Below are 22,564 nucleotides of genomic sequence, written 5' to 3'. Positions count from 1 at the left end.
AAAGGTTTTGGACCCATCTTCCTGTCACTTGACTCCAGCTATTGGCCAATGATGGACTAAAAAACCTCAGCAGGAAATGGTGAACATGGCAGCCAAATGGACTTTACTGTGCCATAATTAATTAAAGCAAGCAAAACAAAATTCTCACAGAACAACTGTGATGACACTTCAAAAATAGTGTACTTGCTGGTTCCTTCCTTCATAAGTGGGATCCTATCCGGTGTTGTGTGAAATATTTGGAGCAGGTTATGAGCTGCGCTGCTGAAAACACAGTTAACCTATGAAATGCTGAGCTGCCTAGTAATGCACTCTCGGCCAGGATGTTTCAGAGCGCAGGTCCCGACTCGCGGGTGGGTCGTAGGTGGGTGTCAGAAGGGTCGCTGAGTTAAAGGTCGCAATGTTTCAGCGCCAGATATCCGGGTCTTTCTTGTTTGCTGTCAAAGGATCACACTGTTCCCCTGTTCAGGCCTCAAGAAAGAATTTAAGGTAAAGTTTTAGTTGAAGGATTTTGGTTTGTACATACCTCCCTAGCTTTCCTCATGGGCAAGCAGGAGTTTTAACTGCCATGTCTTCGCGCAACCAACAGCTTTATTTGAAAAGTAATTGTGACAGGATTTTGGGTTCGATTCCAGTCAAAAGTCCACCCTCTCATTCTAACATAAATGATCCCATGGTGCAGTGTTGAAGACACACAAGCAGTGGGGCTATCACCCTAACAACTGGTTGATATTTATCTGAGAAATGCAGCTTGGGTAGGATATTTGAATTATTCTCAGCATTTACTGAGTTGTGTGGGGAATTCTACTTCAGGACCAAGGATTGTCATTAGCGAGAGAATAATGGTTTTGACAGAAGGATGATACCTCGTTTCATCTCCCTCTAGATTTAGCTTTTCTTTATGAAGAGGGGGTGGAGGAATTAACTTTAACAGGCAACATGTATAGACTGGGTGAGAATTTGAAAACCTGTTCAGTCCAGGATTAGGAAGGTTGGAATGTAGGAACAAAAATAAACTATTCTTCCTCATGTCAGCTCTGCCATTTAATGAGATCATGACTGGTCTGTATTTTAACTCCATCTATTCACCTTTGTTTTATAATTCTTAAAACACTTACTAAAGAAAACCCAACAGTTTCAGTTTGGAAATTTCCTGTTAACACTCAATTTTAACGGTTGTTTGCGGAAGAGAGTTCAATATTTCCACCATCCCAAGGGAATGGCAGGGGGTTGGGAGCAAAGTGGCAAAGATGAGGAAAACAAGGACAGTAATAAAAGAAAGAACAGTAAAATGCAAAAAGATAGATGGTAATCAAGGGCGAGAGGCAAATAGGGCCACAGTACAAGGAAAAGTTATGATGATTAAAATAGCAAAAAAGTAAGCCTCAGGGCTTTGTATCATAATGCACAAAGCATTTGGAATAAGTGGGTCCTGAAGGTCAGCCGGTGTGGGTCCTGAACGTTGGTCAGTTGACATAAGTGGGTCCCAAGAAAAAAAGTTTGAAAAACACTGCTCTGGGCTGTTTGCCATTCAACATCACATATGAGACGACACCAATCTAGCTGATGAATGATTGGACTCTGACGAATACTCATCTGTTGGAGCAACAGGAGAATCCATCACTTGTCGTTCTAAATAAAATCATTTTGTGGCCAATGTGCTGATGTATAGCTGATGGAAAACTGGAAAACATGTCATTGCAAATAATGCAAACTAATTAGGCACTGCTGTCATATTATGATCTGGTAATAAAATTAGTATTGTCTGTTTTATCTTGTACCTTATTGTTTGGGCAATTTGAGATTAGATTTGATTCTCCTCATGATTACATTTTTTGGCTATATAGACACATAAATTTTAATTCTTTCCTCTTATATTGACATTGCCAGCGAAACAAAGCAGTAACGAAGGGCTGGGAGCAGGCCATGGGTGTGCTGTCTCCGCAGCAAAGACACAAATTCAAATAGACCTTAGGTTGAAAGAATGCTTGAGGACAAATTACAATTCAAAAGGCCCTTAAAACATCATGATCTCGGTCAGTCAGCACTAATAAAGTTGGCATGCTGCGTGACTTATGGACCTTGTGCTACATATAATTTCAAAGCTTAATATACGATGTATGACATATGCAAATTGGCTCTGCCCCCTCATTAAAGGTTGTGCAAAACCTATGCAAAGTGGTGTTAGGAACACATAAAATGCACTTACTATCTGAATTGTCATATTCCACTTGAAGTGAGTGGAGAGTAAAGTCACTGCCAATTCCAATAGCAGGTGGCAGAACAGATATGGTATGTGGAGCCATATGTAGCACACAGTGAAAAATATCCCCCATTGGTTCTTAACTTATAAAAAAAGGTTTGTAATTGTTCTGAAAACATTGCTGTTTGTGAATTTCTAAGCAGTGGCACTGTGGAACAGTGGTTAGCACTGCTGCCTCATAGGTTCAATTCTGACCTTGGGTGACTGTGCGGGGTTTGCACTTTCTCCTCTGGGTGCTCTGACTTCCTCCCACAGTCCAAAGATGTGTAGGTTAGGTAGATTGGCCATGCTAAATTGCCCCTTATTGTCCAAATGTTAGATGAGGTTGCTGGGATGGGATGGAGGTGTGACCTAGGTAAGGAGCTCTCTCAGAGAGTTGGTGCAGACTCGATGGACTGAGTGTCCTCCTTGAGTACTGTAGAGATTCTATGGTTCCATGAACAACAGTGAGACTGTTCTGCCATTTAATTAGGACATGGCTGATCTATACTTCAACCCCATCGCCATTAGGTTGTTGGCTGAAGGTGAGACTTCTGCCCCCATTGGAAGCTTGACAGCTTTCTGGTTCCTCCAACAGACCCAGGAGAAGTAGTCACTGTAGAGACCCCATCCAGTCCCCAAAGGCAGACTTTGATGTAGCCGTTTGTGAAGTTAAGTGGAGAGATGTCTCGCCAGTATCACAATCCCAGACCAGACCCCAATTGTGGCTCGGATACTAGACAGAAACACCAATATTTTATTTTAATTTTGTAAGACTGTGAGGAAAGGCTATCTCGCTCCAGGAGTGATTTCACGAAGAAATAGGGATAAGGTACATTAAAACAAACTTTATTACTAACACAGTCTTAAAATATCTTTAACATCATACAAGAAAATAGCTCACTCAATAAACAATGCGAATTAATACAGTGACACAATAACCCTGAACTCAAACAACAAAACCATTTCAAGTCCCAAGCCACTTTTAAGTACAGTTAGCACCCAGGAATACTTGCTGTATAGAGAGGCACTGCAGTAACTCACCAAGGTTCCTTAGACAGCACCTACCAAACCCAGAACCACTACCATTTAGAAGGACAAGAGCAGCAGATACCTGAGAACCCCATTACCTGGAGGTTCCCCTCCAAGTCACTCACCACCCTGACTTGGAAATGTACCGCGGTTCCTTCACTGTCACTGGGGCAAAATCCTGGAACTCCCTCCCTAACAGCACAGTGAGTGTACCTACACCTCAAGGACTGCAGCGGTTTAAGAAGGCAACTCATCACCACCTTCTGAAGGGCAACTAGTGATGGGCAATAAATGCTGGCTGAACCAGCGACGCCCACATCCTGCAAAATTAATTTTTTAAAAGCTGTCTTGGATACTCTACTTTGAGAAGGAGAAATCTTTTGAGTCTGCTTCAAAGAAAGAGACTTGATCCCCTGACAGAATAATGCAGAATCTCTGGCTGTATTTCTTCAGAAAACTTCTCCGCTCACATTCCAGCCAAAAACTAACCTTGAAAACTTCAATACCTGCCTGCTTCAACCCTTGGCTTCTCCCATTAACTATATCATCCTACGAAACTGAACACAATGTCTCTAATTTACTATTCCGCAGGGAACCCTCTCAATATAAATAAAAGTCCATTAGTCCAAACCTTTACGATGCTTTAATTGCATCTCTGGCCCCAAAACGCCGAGCTGTCTTTCAAACCACGATTTTAAAAATATGACTGCAGCAGTCAAATACTAGCCCAATCTTGTAACCTTTACTGCATCAAATACATACAATACAATCGGCGCGATTGAATCAAAAAAAAATCAGAGTCCATTATGGGCGGGATTAGTAGGGTTGTTCCCAGAGCTTGTAGCACCAGGAACGACCCTGCTATCGAACAGCACTCTATTGCTATTTTGGGCCCTGGCGGGGAACATGCTCCCAAGGCCACACTTAGTGCCATATCCTGCATTTGTTATGGGCCAGGGTTTAGAAAACCCCAACGTGTATCATGGAGTTCACCTGACCGACAACTTTTAATAGATTGTGGTATGGGGAGCACACGGCCCACTCTACAGGTGTGGTACAGCAGAAATGGAAAAGTATTTTTTAAAGCAAAACAATGTTCTGTGAACTCAAGTTAACCTTTTTAAAACATACAGTGAACATCTTAGCAACCATTAATTCAAATACAACCCCCAAAGAATACAACACTAAGTAACCCTTAATAACTTCCCAAACAACATCCAGAAGACAAAAGAAACACCTTTTATCAGAAGCACATCAGGTTTACATTCACTACTGAAAACATTTATAATTCCAAATTCACCAAATGATCAAGAGATAGTCTTTTGATGGCGGAGAGATCAACAGTACACCTGCTTTGTCTGGCTTCAGCTCCATCACTGAAAACAAAACTAAAACACACCCTGCAGCAAACAGCCTAAAACGAAAGTAAAAAGCTGACACACAGCCCGGCTCCACCCACACTCTGACATCACTGATAAACACCCATTTCTTAAAGGTACATTTCTTAAACACCCATTTCTTAAAGGTACTCTCACAGGACACACTGAGGAGCTAATTTTTAAATGGCGCCCCAATCTCACGACCCCCCACCCCGACGCGACACCCCCCAATGCCCCAACTCATCTATAAGGAGGTCCGCGGGCACCGCCCCTCACGCACCTCACCTCAAATGGGCAGGGCACCCCTGGGCATGATCCCCAGTGCAGGCAACATGCCAGGGTGGCAGTGCCACCTGGGAACCCTGACAGTGCCAGGCTAGCACCCGGAAGGCACTGCCAAGGTGTCTGGGTGGCATCAGCTGTGCCAGGATGCCACCTTGCCCAGAGGCCGACCACCCGGAGATCTTCGATTGCCTTGGAGACCCCTCCCCCCCAAGTGCCATTCCTCCTGGTCCACATTTGTAGGGGCTAGTGTTAAACGGCACCTTGCTGTGGTCTCCTCGCCGAGGCTGGTAGATGCCGGGTGACCATTCGATCCAGTGTCAGCAAAGTTATGTGGGTTTCTAAACTCACTTAACTCTGCGGCGGTGTGGACAGGGAAATGTCAAACAAAATATTGGGGGTGATAGGAACTTGGGGACGAACCATCAAAGGCCACAGTAGGCCTGTAAAGGAGGCACTCCACCCAATTGCCTTGCAATGGGATCTCCTGCCTTTACTTAAATCCTAGCAGAAGCTGGAGAAGACTCTTAAGTGACCATTTATTGGTCACATAAGAGCCTCAATTGGCGAACAGGTGGGTGGACCTCCTGACATCTCCCCAGCCACAGGTAAAATTGCTGGGGAGGGGGGAGGACCAGACAGATACCAGGAATGGCGCCCATGGCATGGTGCCCAATTTTACTGCCCTTGTCTGCCAACTGCAACCTGAGGAGGGGGAAGTGGAATATGCAGCCCATAGTAACACCGTTACAGAAGTAGGCCTTTACCTTCTAGTCCAGCTATCCATAGTGTGAAAAAACAGAACTAAAAGCAAATGCTGCAGATACTGACAATCAGAAAAAAATGTGAAACTGCTCAAAGTGCTCAGCAGGTCAGACAGCATCTGTGAAAAGAGGAATGTAGAGTTTATGGTTTTCTCCATTGACCTAAGATGTTAACTTTGCTCTGCTCTTTTCAGGCATGAATCTGCTGAGTTTTTCCAGGTTCACTTTTGTTTTAATCCAAATATCCCCGACTCATTTTTAAAAACCTTGGGCTGGATTCTCCGCCCCGCCGCGCCACATTTCTGCCTCGACTCTCCGGCGGGATTCTCCGTTACGCCGGCCGGTCAATGGGGTTTCCCATCGTGGGGCAGCCCCGCACCATAAGGAAACCCCCGGGCGCCGGCAAAACAGAGAATCCCACCGGTGGAGAATCCCGCTCCTTAAATCCCACATTTTCGCCGTTTGTCATGAACACGTATTGTTGCTTATTGATAACCATTAATGTTTCAATTTTCACTCTCCAAACTGGTCCACTAATTTAGAAACTTATTTACCACCTTTAAAAAAAATATTTTATCCAAGGCGTTTTCATTTTTATACAAAACAGAAAAAACACAACCATCTTTAGACAACTATCATATAAACGCATCACCCCACTCCTCCAAACACCCAACATGCCCCGTTTAAAGCTAACCAATAAAACAGCAATAATTATAACACAAACGGAGAAGAAAAGAAAACAAATCCACCCTCTCAACCCCAGCCTCCCACCCGCTGACATTCACATATCCTTAAAGTAGGAGATGAACAACCTCCACCTCGATACGAAACCCTCCTCCGACCTTCGAATGGCGAACTTTATCTTCTCCAAATACAAGAATTCCACCAGGTCACTCACCCACCCCGCCGCTTTATGGTTCGGAGCCCGTCACCCCATCAATATCCGCTTCTGGGCTATCAGGGAGGCAAAGTCCAACACATCAGCCTCTCTCCCCACCTGCACTCCTAGATCCGCCGAAACTCCAAATTACGCCACCCATGGGCTTGGAGCCACCTTCATCTCCAAAATCTCTGACATGCTTCCCGAGAAGGACTCTCAGAACTCCACCAACTTCGGGCATGACCAAAACATGTGAGTATGGTTAGCCAGCCCCCCTAAACACCGCCCACACCGATCCTCCACTTCCAGAAAGAACCGACTCATGCGCGACTTTGTCATGTGCGCCGTATGCACCACTTTAAATTGTATTAAATTTATTCACGCACAGGAGGTTGTTGGATTTCCCTTCCACAGGACCTCACTCCAACCCCCCCCCCCTTTAAATACCACCCAGCTCCTCCTCCCACTATCTCTTAATGACCCCCAATGCGACCCCCTCCCCCTTCATCAACTGCCGGTAAATGTCAGAGAACCTACCTTCTCCTATCTCATCCAGGGACACAATCATTTCAAGCAACAAAGGGGTAGGCAACCGTGGAAACATAGCAAACTCCTTCCAAACAAAATCCCTAATCTTCAGCAACCGAACCCATTCCCCTTTGGCAAATCAAACTTCTCCTCCAGTTCTCCTGCAAACCTACCTCCCACAAATAGATCCTGAATCTGCCCAACCCCCTTCCGTTCCCACACACTATACGTTGCATCTAACCCTGCTGAGGTAAATCTGTGATTGCCACAGATCGACGCCCGCAATGACATGCCCCCAATCCTGAAATGCTGCCTGAACTGATTCCAGATCCTTAATGTTACTCCCACCACCGGACCCGTGGAGTACTTAGCTGGCGAAGACAGAAAGGACGCCATCACCAGTGCCCTCAGACTTGTCCCCATAAACGACGCCTCCTCCATCCGCCCCCACACCGACCCCTCCTCCACAGCCCACTTCCGCAGCTTCTTGGTGTTCATTGCCCAATAATACTTCAACAGGTTCGGCAGAGCCAGGCCCTAACTCCGCCTATCCCTCTCCAAAAAAACCTTTGAATACAGGGCACCATCCCCGCCCACATGAAGTTTGTGATCATCCCCGTTTAACATCCCAAAAAAGACTTTGGCACAAAAATCAGGAGATTCTGAAGAAACTTCAGGAGAACCATCATCTTCACGGTCTGGACCTTCCCCGCCGATGATAACAGAAAACATCCCACCTCTTGAAATCCTCCCTCACCCCCTCTGCCAAATATGCCATGTTCAATTTGTGTAGCTGAGCTCAACGACTCGCCACCCATATCTCCAGATAACTAAAGTTTGACTTGACCCATCACAAAGATAACTTCTACAGACCCCTCCCATGTTCCTGAACATTGACCGCAAATGCCTCACTTTTTCCCACATTGAGCTTGTACCCTGAAAATGACCCAAATTTCATCAGGATCACCAGAATACTATTAATACTTGCCATCAGGTCCGTAGCATATAGCAGAAGGTCATCCGCATACAGGGACAGTCGGTGTTCCACCCCTCTCTCTCTATTCCTCTCCACTCTGCTGAAGCCCGAAGCGTCATTGCCAATGGTTCAATCGCCAATGCAAAAAGCAAAGGGGATGGTGGACACCCCTGCCTCATTCCCCGATTCAAGCATAAATACCTCAAACTTACAGCATTCGTGTGTTCACTCGCCATGGGGGGGGACCTGTATAACATCTTGATCCAACCAACAAACCCCTGCCCCAGATCAAACTGCACCAGCACCTCAGGAAGGTACTTCCACTCAACCCTGTCAAACATCTTCTCCGCATCTATAGATATTACCACCTCCGTTCCCCTGCCAGTTGGGGGTGTCATCACTACATTCAACAGTCTCCTAATGTTCGACGACAACTGTCACACCTTCACAAACCCTGTCTGATCACCCCTGGCACACAATCCTCCAAGTGCGTCGCAAACACCTTAGCTAACAACTTTGCATCCACATTCAAAAGCGATATCGGCCGATATGACACACACTCCTCCAGATCTTTATCTTTCTTTAAAATAAGTGAAATCGATGCCTCTGCCAACGTAAGCGGAAGCTCCCCCTTGTCAATTGAATCATTAAACATTTACACTAGGAACGGACCCAGCACTGTCAAAAACTTTTTGTAAAATTCCACTGGGAATCCATCCGGGCCCGGTGCATTCCCAGACCTGTACAGCCCCCTGTAAAAGTTCTCGCACACTCCATTCACCTTCCCTACCCCGTTTGCCACCTACCCTCAGAGACATAACCTGTCCAATCTCCCTGACCGCCGCCTGCCGCCTCAACCAAAAGCCTACTGGCCTTCTCGCCATGCTCATAAAACTCTCCCGTAACTTGGCATAACTGCCCCACTACCTTTCCCATTGACATAAGATCAAACTCCAACTGGAATTTCTTCCACACCTTCAAAAGCCGCTCTCCAGAGGCCGCTAAGAATTGCCGATCCACAGCCAAAATGGCCTCCACCAACCACTGCCTCTCCAGCCTACCTTTGTTATCCCTATGCGCCTTAATCAAAATAAACTCCTTGCTAATTAACACTTTCAATGCCTCCTCACTCTTATTAAACTTGACGTAAGGGACAATAGCCACCAACTTTCTCGCCTACACCCCTATCCACCAGTAACCCCACATCCAACCTCCCCTGTGGCCACTGGGAGCTCCCCTTCTCCACATACAATTCCACAAAAAGTGACGCATGATCTGACACAAAAATCGGCGAATACACTGAACCCATCACCTTCCAGCAATGTCTTGTCCATAACATAAAAGCCAATACGTGAGTACACCCGAAGCACATGTGAAAAGAAAGAAAACTCCTGCGCACCTGGGCACCAAACCGCCATGGATCCATATGCCCCATCCTCTCCATAAACCCCAGCAACGCCTTTGCCACCCCTAACTCCCTCAAAGACTTGGGGCATGACCGATCCAACCTAGGATCTGGAACAGTTAAAATCCCTGCCCCCCAAAGTCAACCGGTCATATCCAAGTCCAGTATCTTCGCCAGGACCTTCTTCATAAAGTCCACATCATCCCAATTAGGGATGTATACACTCACCGACACCACAGGTGATCCCTCTCACCTTCCACTAACCATCACATACCTACCCCCTGGGTTCCCTACTCTGTTACTCAGAGAAACCACCAACTTAGCAATCAGCACCTCTGCCTCGCTCGCCTTCATATCCAACACCGAATGTCCCACCCACCTTTTCCTCAGCCTCATACGATCTTTAACCTTCAGGTGAGTCTCTGCATTGAAACCACGTCCGCCCTCAAACTTTTTTATGGGCGAGACCTTAATCAGCCCATTCAGTCCCCTCACATTCCATGAGACCAGTCGCCGCCACCCTCCGCCCCCCACCCCCCCCCCAACAAAAACAATAGTCAGCCACATCCAAATCCAAGCGCACTCCACCAGGCCCTGTCTCGCTCTCTTCCCAGGACCCCCGAATATAGCTGCTGCCACCCCCCTTAACCAACTACTCCATAAAAATACCTTCCATATCAGCACCATCGCACCACACCCAAACCTTCCCCCAACCCAAAAAAAGAAAACTCCACCACCCTAGGCGCGCTGCCCCACCCCACCCAAAAAACAAAGAAACTAGCAAAACCAGAAAAACAGCCCCCCCTCCACCACCCTCCCCCAAGCAGCCAGTCGTGGCTCCCCCCAACACTTCACTTCTGTGAACCAGTATTTTTGCCAGCCAGAAGGCCCCCAATCGAGGCTAAGAGCAGACTATCTTATACCCAAACCTCTTCAAACCCTATTGCCTTGTAGTCATGAGCTCCTTTACCACCCCTCCCCACTCTTCTCCCCACGCTTCCCACCACATCCCCTAAATGAAAATGGCCCCATACCAATACTCCAAAAGCAGGCCAGCAAATATTACCAAACTCCACTGTTACACATTAACAATATTGAGTGGGTAACAATAACACATGAAAACATACAAGCCCTTGCACCCCCCCCCACCCCCCCCCCCCCCACAGATCCACAGTTCAATCATGTAGGTGAACCCACCCTAAAAACCCAAGTCCTCAAACGAATCCCAGTCCATAATCTCTTAGAAAGCATATTGCCTCATCCAGTAGAATTCCTTACTATTTGTAAGGAATTCAATACTATTATAAACTTATACTATTCCTTACTATATTCCTTGCATGACCCACAAGCAAGTCGGGTATATCATCCCGAGCCACACCGTGTCCATGAAGAGCACCTTAGCCTTGGCCTTATTAAACCCAGCCCTTCTTTTGGCCAGCTCCTCGCCCAACCCCAGATAGATGCAGACTGTATGCCCGTCCCAGGTTCATTCCCGTGTCTCCTTTTCCCATCTCAGGATCCTTTCCTTGTCCAAATACTGATGGAGCCTCACGATGATTGCTCACAGCAACTCCCCAGCTCTGAGCTTCCTCCGCAAAGATTGATGGGTCTGATCGACTTCTGGAACCCCTCACCAACTTCCAAACATTCTCTCTCCATTTTCCATGGCATTCATGCCCTCAATGCCTTCTGGCAGCTGCACAATCCTCAGGTTTTGCCTCCTTGAGTGATTTTCCAGGTCATCGACCTTCTCATTCAACTTCTTTTGCCCCTCCGCCATCATCAGCATTTCTGCCTCCAAGGAGACAATCCACCGTCTCCTCCACCTTCTGGAGGGACGCATTCTGCACTTCCAACCTCGGTTCTACCCTCTTCAGTGCAGCCTGAATCGGCTCTCCCACTCTCGCCAGATCCTCCGAGGCTGCCAGCCTTTGCTTCTCGAACTCGGCCAAAGAGATTGGACCAACTGCCCTGGTGACCACTGTGCGGGCAACGACACCATCGGCCCTTCTGCCATCTTTTCCCCTGCTGCACCATGCAAGTCGTTCTTGTCTGAAAAGTGCACCTTATTCGACGCATTCCTTGACTGATAACTCCTTGACATCACCCATCGAAGGAGAAAGTCTTATTCTGTACTGGGAGTACTTTGTTCACCTGCAATACCCCCATTAAATGGGCAGAAAGGGCCAAGTTATCCATCACCAAGCAAGAACCACCGTACGTGTGATCACTCACTCCATGGCCGCCACCGGAAGTCATCTACTTACCACCATTTTATTGAAAACGTTCCTCCTGCATTTTCTAAAAGAACTGAGGATTGTTTCTCTGCTTGGTACCTTGGGCAGGTGCAACCATCTAGAGGTGTGCACTCCCAAATTCCTGCACCCTCTTAGTGCAGTCCCGAGAATGCATTCACCAGATACGTTCGGATATAGAAGATGATAAAGCCCATTGAGGATGGTTTCCCAACTAATCAGTCTTCCCATTGTAGCTGACAGTTTTGTCAAATAAACTCATTGTTCCTGGAAAACCATTCCAGCTATTGATCACCCTTTGTGTATCCACTGAACAGTTGGAGGGTCATGCACGAAGGCACATATTAAAATGCTATATTAATATCCTGACAAATTTCTCTTTGCCAGAAGACCTGTTTAACTGCCAAAGTTTGTTAATCTGCCTACGGAGTGACAAATGATTGAGAAAATCCCTTTTTTCTTTCTGACCCCCCCATTTGCTACCTTGTATCAGGAGACAAGTGGCACTCTTCACGTCTGCTCCCACAAACATAGAACATACCACTCCCACAAACATAGAACAACCACTCCCAATGTCCACGATGTTACTCACTACACATTATTCAATTTTTAATGTTAACAACAATTTAGAACATGAATCTAGAACGGATTAAATCAAAACTCTACAGTCCTGCCTCACCCTGCGGTAAATGGTGACGAACAATTAAGCAATGAGCCTGAGGAGGATGTTCCACAAATATCTCCATCTATAATGATGGGGGAGTGCAGTACATTAATATAAAAAAGAAGGCTGAAGCATTGGGAACTGTCTTCAGTGAGAAATGCCAAGTGGATGATCCATCTTGGCCTCCTTCTGAGATCCCAGCATCACAGATTCCGATCTTCAGCCAAATCCATACACTCCACGTGACATCGAGAACCAGCTGAAGGCATTGGACACTACAAAGACTGTGGGCCCTGACAAAGCCTAGCCACAGTACAAAAGACTTGTCTTCCAGAATAAACTGTGTCCCCACCCAAGTTGTTCCAGTATAGCTGTAACACTGGCATCCACAAACAATGTGGAAAATTGCCTTGGTTTGTCCTGTCCACAAACAGCAGGACAAATCTATCTGTCCACGAAAAGCAGGGAAAATTCAATCTGGCCAATTACTGCCCCATCAACCTACTCTCGAGCATCAGCAAAGTGATAGAAGGTGTCATCGACAGTGCTATCAAACAGCACTTTCACAGCAATAGCCTGCTCATTGATGCTCAGTTAGGGCTCCACAAGAACCATTCAGCTCCTGACATCATTGCTGTTTTGGTCCATGCATGGGCAAAAGAGCAGAATTCCAGAGGTGATGGGAGAATGACTGTCCTTGATATCAGGGCAGAATTTGAGATCAAAGAGCCCCAGCATGATTGAAATCAAAGAGCCCCAGCTTGATTGAAATCAATGGGAATCAAGGGGAAAGTTGTCAATTGTCCTGACATGTACCTAGCATACAGGAAGATAGCTATGGGTTGTTGGAGGCCAATTATCGCAGTTCCAGGATATCACTGCAGGAGTACCCCCCCACCCCCCACCCCACCCTCCCCTGCCCCCCGCCCCCAGGTGGTGCCCTAAGCCCAACTATTTTCAACTGATTTATCCTCCACGATAAGGTCAGAAGTTGGGATGTTCGCTGATGACAGCACAATGTTCAGCACCATTTGTGACTCCATTCATACTAAAGCAGTCCATGTCCATACGGAGCAGGATGTGGACAACATTCAGGCTTGGGCTGACAAGTGGCAAGTCACATTTGCACCTCCCAACTACCAGGCAATAGCCATCTCCAACAAGAGAGAATCTAACCATCTACCCTTGACATTCAATAGCATTACCATCGCTGAATCCCCCGCTATCAATATCCTGGGGGTTACCCTTGACTAGAAACTGAACTGGACCAGCCATATAAATACCGTGGCTACAAGAGCAGATCAAAGGCAATGAGTTCTGCAGCAAGTCACTTCCTGACTCCCCAAAGAATGTAAACCATCCAAAAGCCACAACTCAGGAGTGTGATAGAATACTCTCTACTTGCCTGGATGAATGTGGCTCCAAAAACCCTCAAGAAGCTCGACATCATCCAGGACAAAGCATCCCGCTTGACCGGCACCCCACCCACCAACTTAAATACTCACGCCCTTCAACACCAGTGCACAGTGGCACCAGTGTATACCATCTATAAGATATACTGCAGCACCTTCCTAACCCGCAACCAGTACCATTTAGAAGGCAGGAGATCCATTAGATCTGGTTGATCTATGTTAAAGGTTAAAAATAAATGAAATAATTAGCATGAATTCTAGTTTCATATCTATCTATAACCTATGAAAAAAATACACGTTATCATCCTGGGAAGTGTGTGGAATTTTAACAGCTAGAACTTGGCTTTGCTTTTAACCATTGGCTTATAAAACCCAAACCTCGTCTCCAGCCTTCATTCATGACCATAAAGAGACATCACTATTTCCTGTATTTTCCGCTTCCTATCATATAATCCGACTCCATTGTACATGCCTGAAGCTCAAGCACGTGCACTTCAGCCTCTGTCAGAAGAACTGGACCAGTATCAGCGGAGGAATTTTCACTCATAGGTCAGCCACACATGTTTAACAACAACATTTCCCTCGGCTTTGTTTGTACTCAGCTACCACAGTAGGGTTGAGGCGCTGGGAGTGGCCTGAGAATGAAACTGGCTAACAACCAAACCCCTGAGGTCATTGTGTTGTCTCATTGTGTTGTCCAGCTGAATAATATGAGAAAACCTCCAAATAAATATGTAATAAACATCAATAAAAACATCAAAATTACTAGTAAACATGGTTAAGGATGTTTACACCTCACAGTTTTATAATAACATTAAGATTTGGAATCATCTTTTTTATTTTGCTCATTGCTCATTTCTGACGCGAGAAAGATTCACATTACCCTGTCTTCCATTCTATTCTTGATATCCTTTTATCTTCCACCTCACTCTAAACAATATTGTCTGTTGTTGTGATCAGGTGAGGTGGGATCAAATGTTTCCCCTCTTTCCCCTCTCATTTGATTGTAATAGTTTTTTTTTTAAAGGATTTACTTGCGAATTTAGTGAATATCTGCTTAGGTGCTGTGATCCTAAGAGAACGCATTGGACAGATTTTCTTTAATTTAGCAAAGAAATAGATTTGTTTTATGTACTTAAACTGAGCTAAGTAAAATAATATAATATGCTCCAATTTTCATTTGCACACAACACACTAACATTCATATATACATTTAAAGTTCCCCAAAACTCAAATACAGATTATAGAATGTAAAGGATATGTTGACCAAATTAGAACCCATAAAAAGAATACAAAGCCTGTAGTTTGGTGATTCAGCTGGCTAAGGCTGAACATTTATTGACTTTATGACTTTCCTTCTGTGGACCCAATGTTTCCGATTTTAAAATGTAGATGGTTGTGTTGGTTGTTCTTCTGCAGATGCTAGTGCTGGGTTGAATACTTTTAATAAATCTCTCTCTGCAGCAGGGGCTCCCCTGGATGGTCAGTCAGCAAACAGGGTTCGAAGCTTGTTGAGTGGGCTGGAGAGAAGGGAAGCAAGAGATCTTCTCTCTCAGTGTCTCAATTACTTGTTCCCAGTTCTACAGGAAGAAAAAATGTGCTTAAAGCATACAAAGGATTAGCTTGTCACCTGACCTTCCCTCACCAATTGTTAATGGAATCCAAATAAATTGTTATTTGTGTATTCCAAGGGTAACTTGATACCTGGGAAGCTTTCTTACCAATGTCCCATTTTTCAAGAGATTAACATTAATGGCCCATCTCCAACAGTTGAATAACTCAGGCGATTACCTTAATACCTAGCTAATTGGACAGATTTTGGTCCTTCACATTCTCCAGAAGGCCATTGTCTTTGGTGCATTATGCAGACAATGAGTTGGAATGTGGAATGTACAGCAATTTAAATTGGGGTCCCTATTTTAGACTAATCTCAAATTACCTTTAATCTCTTTGTCAAAGCTTTGAGCTTTGACAAAGAGTCCCCCAGACTCAAAACATTAGCTCCCTTCTCTCTCCACAGATGCTGTCAGACCGGCTGAGATTTTCCTGTATTTTCTGTTTTTGTTTCAGATTCCAGCATCCGCAGTAATTTGCTTTTACCTTTAGTCTCTGTGTTTTTAAAAGTCTTTTTTTAAACTTTCGGTTGAGGTTTCCAGCAGGTAGATTAAAAATAAGTATGTGTCACAAAGCATGTCTTCATGACTTTGTAAATACTCACCAATCTTGAAGACCTTTCACATGCATGACCTTCATAGAATCACAGAATCCCTACAGTGCAGGAGGAGGCTCCCTACAGTGCAGGAGGCTGCTATTCGACCCATCAAGTCTGCACCAACCCTCCAGTAGAGCACCCGACCTAGGCCCAATCACATGCCCTATCCCCATAACATTGTAACCCCACCTAACCTAACCTTTGGGCACCAAGGGGCAATTTAGCATGCCCAATCAATCTAACCTGGACATCTTTGGACTGTGGGAGGAAACAGCAGGACCCAGAGGAAACTCACGCAGACATGGGAAGACCGTACAAACTCCACACAGATAGTCACCTGAGCTCGGAATCAAACCCGGGTCCCTGGCATTGTGAGGCAGCAGTGCTAACCACTGTGCCACACTGCCACTATTGTAATCTCTGTCCAGTGACAACATTTTTGGTGCACATTGAATATTGGTACTAATTAATATGGGAAAAGCCTCTGTCATTCCCATAATCCAGTTGTTTGCATCTTTCACTTCTCCTAAAGAGCCACATTAAATGTGTGAGGGTAAAAAAAAGTGTCACTATTGCGGATGCTAGAAATCTGAAATAAAAACAAAAAGTATTGGAAATACTCAACTGGCCAGGTAGCATCTGTGAAGAGATGATCAGAATATATAGTCTGACCTTTAAGCCCCTGGGAGCGGCTGGCAGGTGGTGGGCACCATGTCTGCCACCTACCCGACTCCGCTGGCATTTTGCCAGAGGTGGTGTAGGTTTCAGGCACATCCTTGGGCCAATGAAGGCCCTGAGGTGGCCAACTGATGGTCATTTAACGGTCGCCCACCCCTACACTTCTGCCAGTATTTTAACAGTGACGGGGTCACCCATTCTACCAGCTTGGCTGTGGGCTCAGTGGTAGGGCCCTCATGATTGGACACCCTGTGCTGAACAGAGGCCATCTGCCATGGAAATAGCCCACTTGTCACCCAACCAGCATCCCGATCCCAAATACCACCCCACTCCTCCACACGGAAAGGATTATCTTTCTCACCACCCTCCCCCCAGCCCCCTCACCGGACCCTGCCTGACTGGCCCTGACAAATCCGCACCAAGACCTCAGTGTTATAAACTTCCTACCTTCCCTGTTCCAATGCAAAGTCACAGGTCTGAACGTAACTCTTTCTCTCCCACAAGTATTGCCAAAGCCGCTGGATATTTCCAGAATTTTCTGTTTATCTTGAAAGAATTCTTCACCCAAGGTTTACTACCACGTTCACTTCCGTCAAAGCTGTGCTGATACTTGACAATCGATTGTTGTTTTACATTCATCATTACTGAAACTAGCTTTCGGCTTCAGATTTTGACTAAAGTTTAATGCACATGACAATAAATGGATTGTGCCTTATTTTCTCAAATCTCGAGATGTGTTTAATACACAAAAAAGTATAGTGCAAATTTTTATCATTCTTGTAATTAATTCAAGGTGGGTTTTATTTGTGAATTAGGTTTTACTGACTTATGAGCTCTGAAAGAATGAGAAAAGCTTTATTCTCTTGTGTGTCAAACACAATGTCCCACTGCTCTTTATCCAGAACCATTTCCATTTAAAGTACTGTATTTAACAAATTCATTCCCACAGTTCTTAATGTACTGTAATTGGAGCTGTGACACGGTGATCATTCACTCCCAGACATTGGACAATTAAACCAGTCATTGTATGTAAATAAGTTACAGGATGACAAGGCACCTATAGTCTTTGAGAGCTCCTTATTTCTGACACATGAAAGTTTATTTTTTTGCCTCCTAATTGTATCCTTTGTCTCTCTCCTGTAATTTTACAGTTCCAACAGTTGATGTTTTCCAGACATCAACAAAGGATCGATTTGGACTGGGACATCAACTGAAAAAGTAAGTCATTCAGAAAAATGATAAGATTTATAAAGAGCAGTGGCACCTGCATTTCCATAGCACCCAGCACTGTGAGAGGCACAGCCTTTTGAATGGGATGTTAAACAGGTTACAGAGTATTATTTTGAGAAAGAGCAGGGGAGTTCTTCCCACTGTCCTGGCCAACATTTATCCCTCAACAGTCATCAATAAAACAGATTCCCTGATTATTACCACAATGCTGTTTGTGGAACCAGGGGGAAGCAGTGGCTTGGAAGCATAGTTGCTGGACTAGTAATCCAGCGACCCAGGGTAATGCTCTGGGGACCTGGTTTGAATCCCACCATGGCAGATGGTGAAATTTTAATTCATTAAAGAAGTCTGGAATCAATAGTCTAATGATGAACATTAAATTATTGTTGATTGTCATAAAAACCCATCTGGTTCACTAACGACCCTTCAGGGAAGGAAATCTGTCGTACTTACCTTGCCCTGGTCTGGCCTACATGTGACTCCAGATCCACAGCAATGTGGTTGAAACTTAAAATACCCAGCCAGTGATACCCACATCCTCTGAACGAGTAAAATAGGATGCTCTGTGCAAATTGACGTACAATACCCATCATTGACTATAAGTATTTGACGTACAATGACATACAACACCCATAATTGACTTTAAGTATTTTTTTAAAAAAGCTTCAAGAGATCCTGAGGTCATAAAACTTGTCATTTTCTTTTCCAATTAAGGGGCAATTTAGTGTGGCCAATCCACCTACCCTGCACATCTTTGGGTTGTGGGGTGAGACCCATGCAGACATGGGGGGAATGTGCCAACTCCACATGGACAGTGACCCGGGGCCAGGATCAAACATGGGTCGTCAGTGTCGTGAGGCAGCAGTGCTACCTACGGCGCCACCATGCCACCCCAAATACTTGCCATATTAATACAAGTCGTTCTTATTGAAAGGTGTCATTTTGATGCAAGTTGTTGGAAAGTGTTACATAAATGTAAATTTTGTTAAAAGCTGGTATGTGAGGGCAGCACGGTGGTGCAGTGGTTAGCATTGCTGCCTCCTGGTGCCGAGGTCCCAGGTTCGATCATGGCTCTGGTTCACTGTCCGTGTGGAGTTCGCCCCATGTTTGTATGGGTTTCACCCCCACAACCCAAAGATGTACAGGCTAGGTGGATTGGCCACGCTAAATTGCCCCTTAATTGGAAAAAAATGAATTGGGTACACTAAATTTATATTTTAAAAAAGCTGTTATGTAAATGCAAGTTATTGTTGCTCAAATATTAATAATGTAGTATACAAGTTTAATTGGTAGGATATGTTAATATATGATGGAAATGATGATGTACTATTGACATAAGTTAGTCATGTGTTAGACGAAAGAGAGAGAGATGGAGGTTGGAATCATACCTCGGAGCAACATGCCTACTCTGTAACCTGTTTTCATAGAATTTACAGTGCAGAAGGAGGCCATTCGGCCCATCAAGCCTGCACCAGCTCTTGGAAAGAGCACCTTACCCAAGGTCAACACCGCCACCCTATCCCCATAACCCAGTAACCCCACCCAACACTAAGGGCAATTTTGGTCACGAAGGGCAATTTATCATGGCCAATCCACCTAATCTGCACGTCATTGGACTGTGGGAGGAAACCGGAGCACCCGGAGGAAACCCACGCACACACGGGGAGGATGTGCAGACTCCGCACAGACAGTGACCCAAGCCGGAATCGAACCTGGGACCCTGGAGCTGTGAAGCAATTGTGCTATCCACAAGGCTACCGTGCTGCCCCACCTTTTTGTGGTTTTGTTGTGGTACTAATAAACAAGAACACCTAGGGCGCGATTATCTGCTCCCGCGCCATTTCAGAGAATCGCCTGGGTCGCCAAATTTTCCCGCGACGCCGGTCCGACACCCTCCCGCGATTCACGGAAGTGGCCAGATCGGCACAATCGCTTTTGCGCGGCGCGGTCCAGTGAATCGCCCGAGACAGCCAAAATGCCGATTCACCGGTACCCCCGCGGTTCTCAGTGCCGGATGGGCCGAGCGGCCTGCCCAAAACGGCGGGTTCCCCCTAGCGCCGTCCACACCTGGTCGCTGTCGGCGGGAACAGCGCGGGAACGCTAGGGGGGCGGCCTGTGGGGGAGGGAGGGGGGTTCCTGCACCGGGGGGGCCTCAAATGGGGTCTGGCCCACGATCAGTGCCCACCGATCGTCAGGCCGGCCTATCTGAAGGAGGACCTCCTTTCTTCCACAGCCCGCAAGATCCATCGGACATCTTCTTGCGGGGCGGACTCGGGGAGGACGGCAACCACGCATGCGCGGGTGACGCCAGTTATGCGGTGCCGGCCGTGTCATGTATGCGGCACCTCCTTTACGCGGCGGCAAGGCCTGGTGCGCGTAAATGACGCGGTGCCGCTCCTAGTCCATTTTCGGCCCCTGAATCAGTCAGGATAGGGGCCGTTTCGCGCCGTCGTGAACCTCAACGGCGTTCACGACGACGCGAACACTCTGCCTCCATTTCAGAGAATCGCGCCCCTAGAGTCCCACACCGAGAGTCCAAGGTAGAAGGACTATCCCAGAATATGATGGCAGCAGTGGAAACATCAATATAAAGAAAACGCATTAGTGTTATTCAAGGGAGCACAGAGTGAAAATAACTTTGAAAGCAGCTCGTAAAAAATCAGCAGAAGAAGTAGGTGCACTGGAGAGAGGCACCGGTGACCGTACCTGGTCAGCAGTTCCTGCCCTTACCCGCCTGTTTGACTGCCTTGAGGATCTGCAGAGAGGCCAGCAGTTGGAGTTATGCAAACACCATTTTCTCTGGCAACAAGCAGCATCAGGCCTTCACGAAATGGAGCAAAAGCTGCAAATTAGTTCCTTTCTTTATGCATTAGGTCCAGTAGAAGATGCCATTCTCCCAAGGCAAGGTGCGCAGGAGTCCATTCAGCTATGGGAACAGAGAATCCCAATGGTTGGAAAATTCTGCCCGGTATTTATGAAACACGTTCCATCCAAGAAATGGAAAGTCAAGAAAAAGACATAAGACCATGGGCGGCATTCTTCGGAAACCGGCGGGGCGGGCAACTCCGGTGCGAAGGAGTGGCGTGAATCACTCCGGCGTCGGGCCGCCCCAAAGGTGCGGAATCCTCCACACCTTCCGGGTCTAGGCCGGCACCGGAGTGGTTTGCCCCGCGCCGGCCGGCACGGAAGGGGCTTGGCGCCATGCCAACTGGCGCTGAAGGGCCTCCGCCGGCCAGTGCGAGTTGGCGCATGCGTGAGAGCGCCAGCGTGTGCTGGCGTCATCCCAGCGCATGCGCAGGGGGGTTCATCTCCGCGCCGGCATCGCGGACCGCTACACCAGCCAGCGCGGAGGAATAGAGTGCCCCCACGGCACAGGCCCGCCCGTGGATTGGTGGTCCCCGATCATGGGCCAGGCCATCATGGGGGCACCCGCCGGGGCCAGATCCCCCCGCGCCCCCCCGAGGACCCCGTAGGCTGCCCGTGGAGCCAGGTCCCTCCGGCAAATACCTGTTGTAACATACGCCGGCGGGACCCGCCGAAAACAGGTGGCCGCTCGACCCATCGCAGGCCGGAGAATCACCGGGGGGGGGGGTCCGCTGCCAGCGGCCGCCGACCGGCGCAGCTTGATTCCCGCCCCCACCAAATCCCCGGCGCCGGAGAATTCGGCAGCCGGCAGGTGCGGGATTCACGCCGTCCCCCAGCGATTCTCCGACCTGGCGAGGTATCGGAGAATCCCGTCCCATGACTTCTTTGGAGTGGCAATCAGCACAAGATTGCCACTCTATAGTCATTTACCTATGGCAAATTTCTTCTATGCCTGTCTTGCCCAACCTTCTGACACAGGCCAGGTGAGATCCAGGCAGCTCAGTTTCCAAAGCCCAGCATCACAGTCTTGCAGATTGAAGGAGGACGTGTCTTCTTTTTTGTTGCATTGGCAGCCAAAAAGCAGATAAATTTAATGGTCTGCTTTAGGTCGTTGGGGGCAGGAAGGTTCGAGTAAGACCAGATTGTGGGGGAGGGGGAGGAGTGGGGGGGCTGTCTGGGTTTGGCCCGTTGGTCAGGCCAGGTAGTGAGGTGGGGAGGGGGGATCTGGTTGGGCAAGGAGGTGTGAGTTGGGCTCACAGTGGTGGTTGCATGTGGGGGAATTCCATGGCGTATTGCCAGGGTGGGGAATACCATGAAAGGGTGTTTATTCAGAGTTGGGGCAGTCTCCTGGGGTGTCGGGGTGTGGGGTAGTTCGTTGGAGAGTTGGTCTGGTTCTTTACAATAGTTTCCCAGAACTTAGAGGAGGTTTTAATTCTAACTATTTCTGAGGACGCATCCTAGTTGAACCATCCGAAGTTTGTGAATTAAATCACATTTTCGGATATTTCACAGTGCCGGGCAATTACCCAGCGGAAGTTTGCACATTTGGGCAATTGCTAGGCAAATGCTTACCTGTAACGTTCTGAGATCCGATCCTGGGGAGCTCAGAATTGTCAGCCCAAAATTACAGAGTTCCTTCGGGGAAGTTAATAGTCCTGATCCAAACTATTGGTCCATTATAGTACAAGTTCAAGGATTTATCGAAACATAGAAAGTAGGAACAGGAGGAGGCCAGTCGGCCCTTTGAGCATGATCCGCCATTC

At 46.9% G+C, this 22,564-nt stretch overlaps 1 protein-coding gene across 1 annotated transcript in view; it reads left to right on the top strand.

Annotated features, from left to right (window-relative positions):
* parp8 (poly (ADP-ribose) polymerase family, member 8) overlaps nt 1-22,564 on the top strand; it is a 629,329-nt gene that overhangs the window by 415,785 nt on the left and 190,980 nt on the right. The window contains exon 10 of the mRNA XM_072497074.1: nt 17,858-17,924. Within this exon, the coding sequence (XP_072353175.1) occupies nt 17,858-17,924 (67 nt within the window). The remainder of the gene's footprint in view (nt 1-17,857; nt 17,925-22,564) is intronic.

This window comes from Scyliorhinus torazame, chromosome 3 (genome assembly GCF_047496885.1).
Source record: "Scyliorhinus torazame isolate Kashiwa2021f chromosome 3, sScyTor2.1, whole genome shotgun sequence".
Lineage (NCBI taxonomy): Eukaryota > Metazoa > Chordata > Chondrichthyes > Carcharhiniformes > Scyliorhinidae > Scyliorhinus > Scyliorhinus torazame.
Note: the sequence above shows the minus strand (reverse complement) of the source record. Positions and strands in the feature narration are given on the sequence as shown.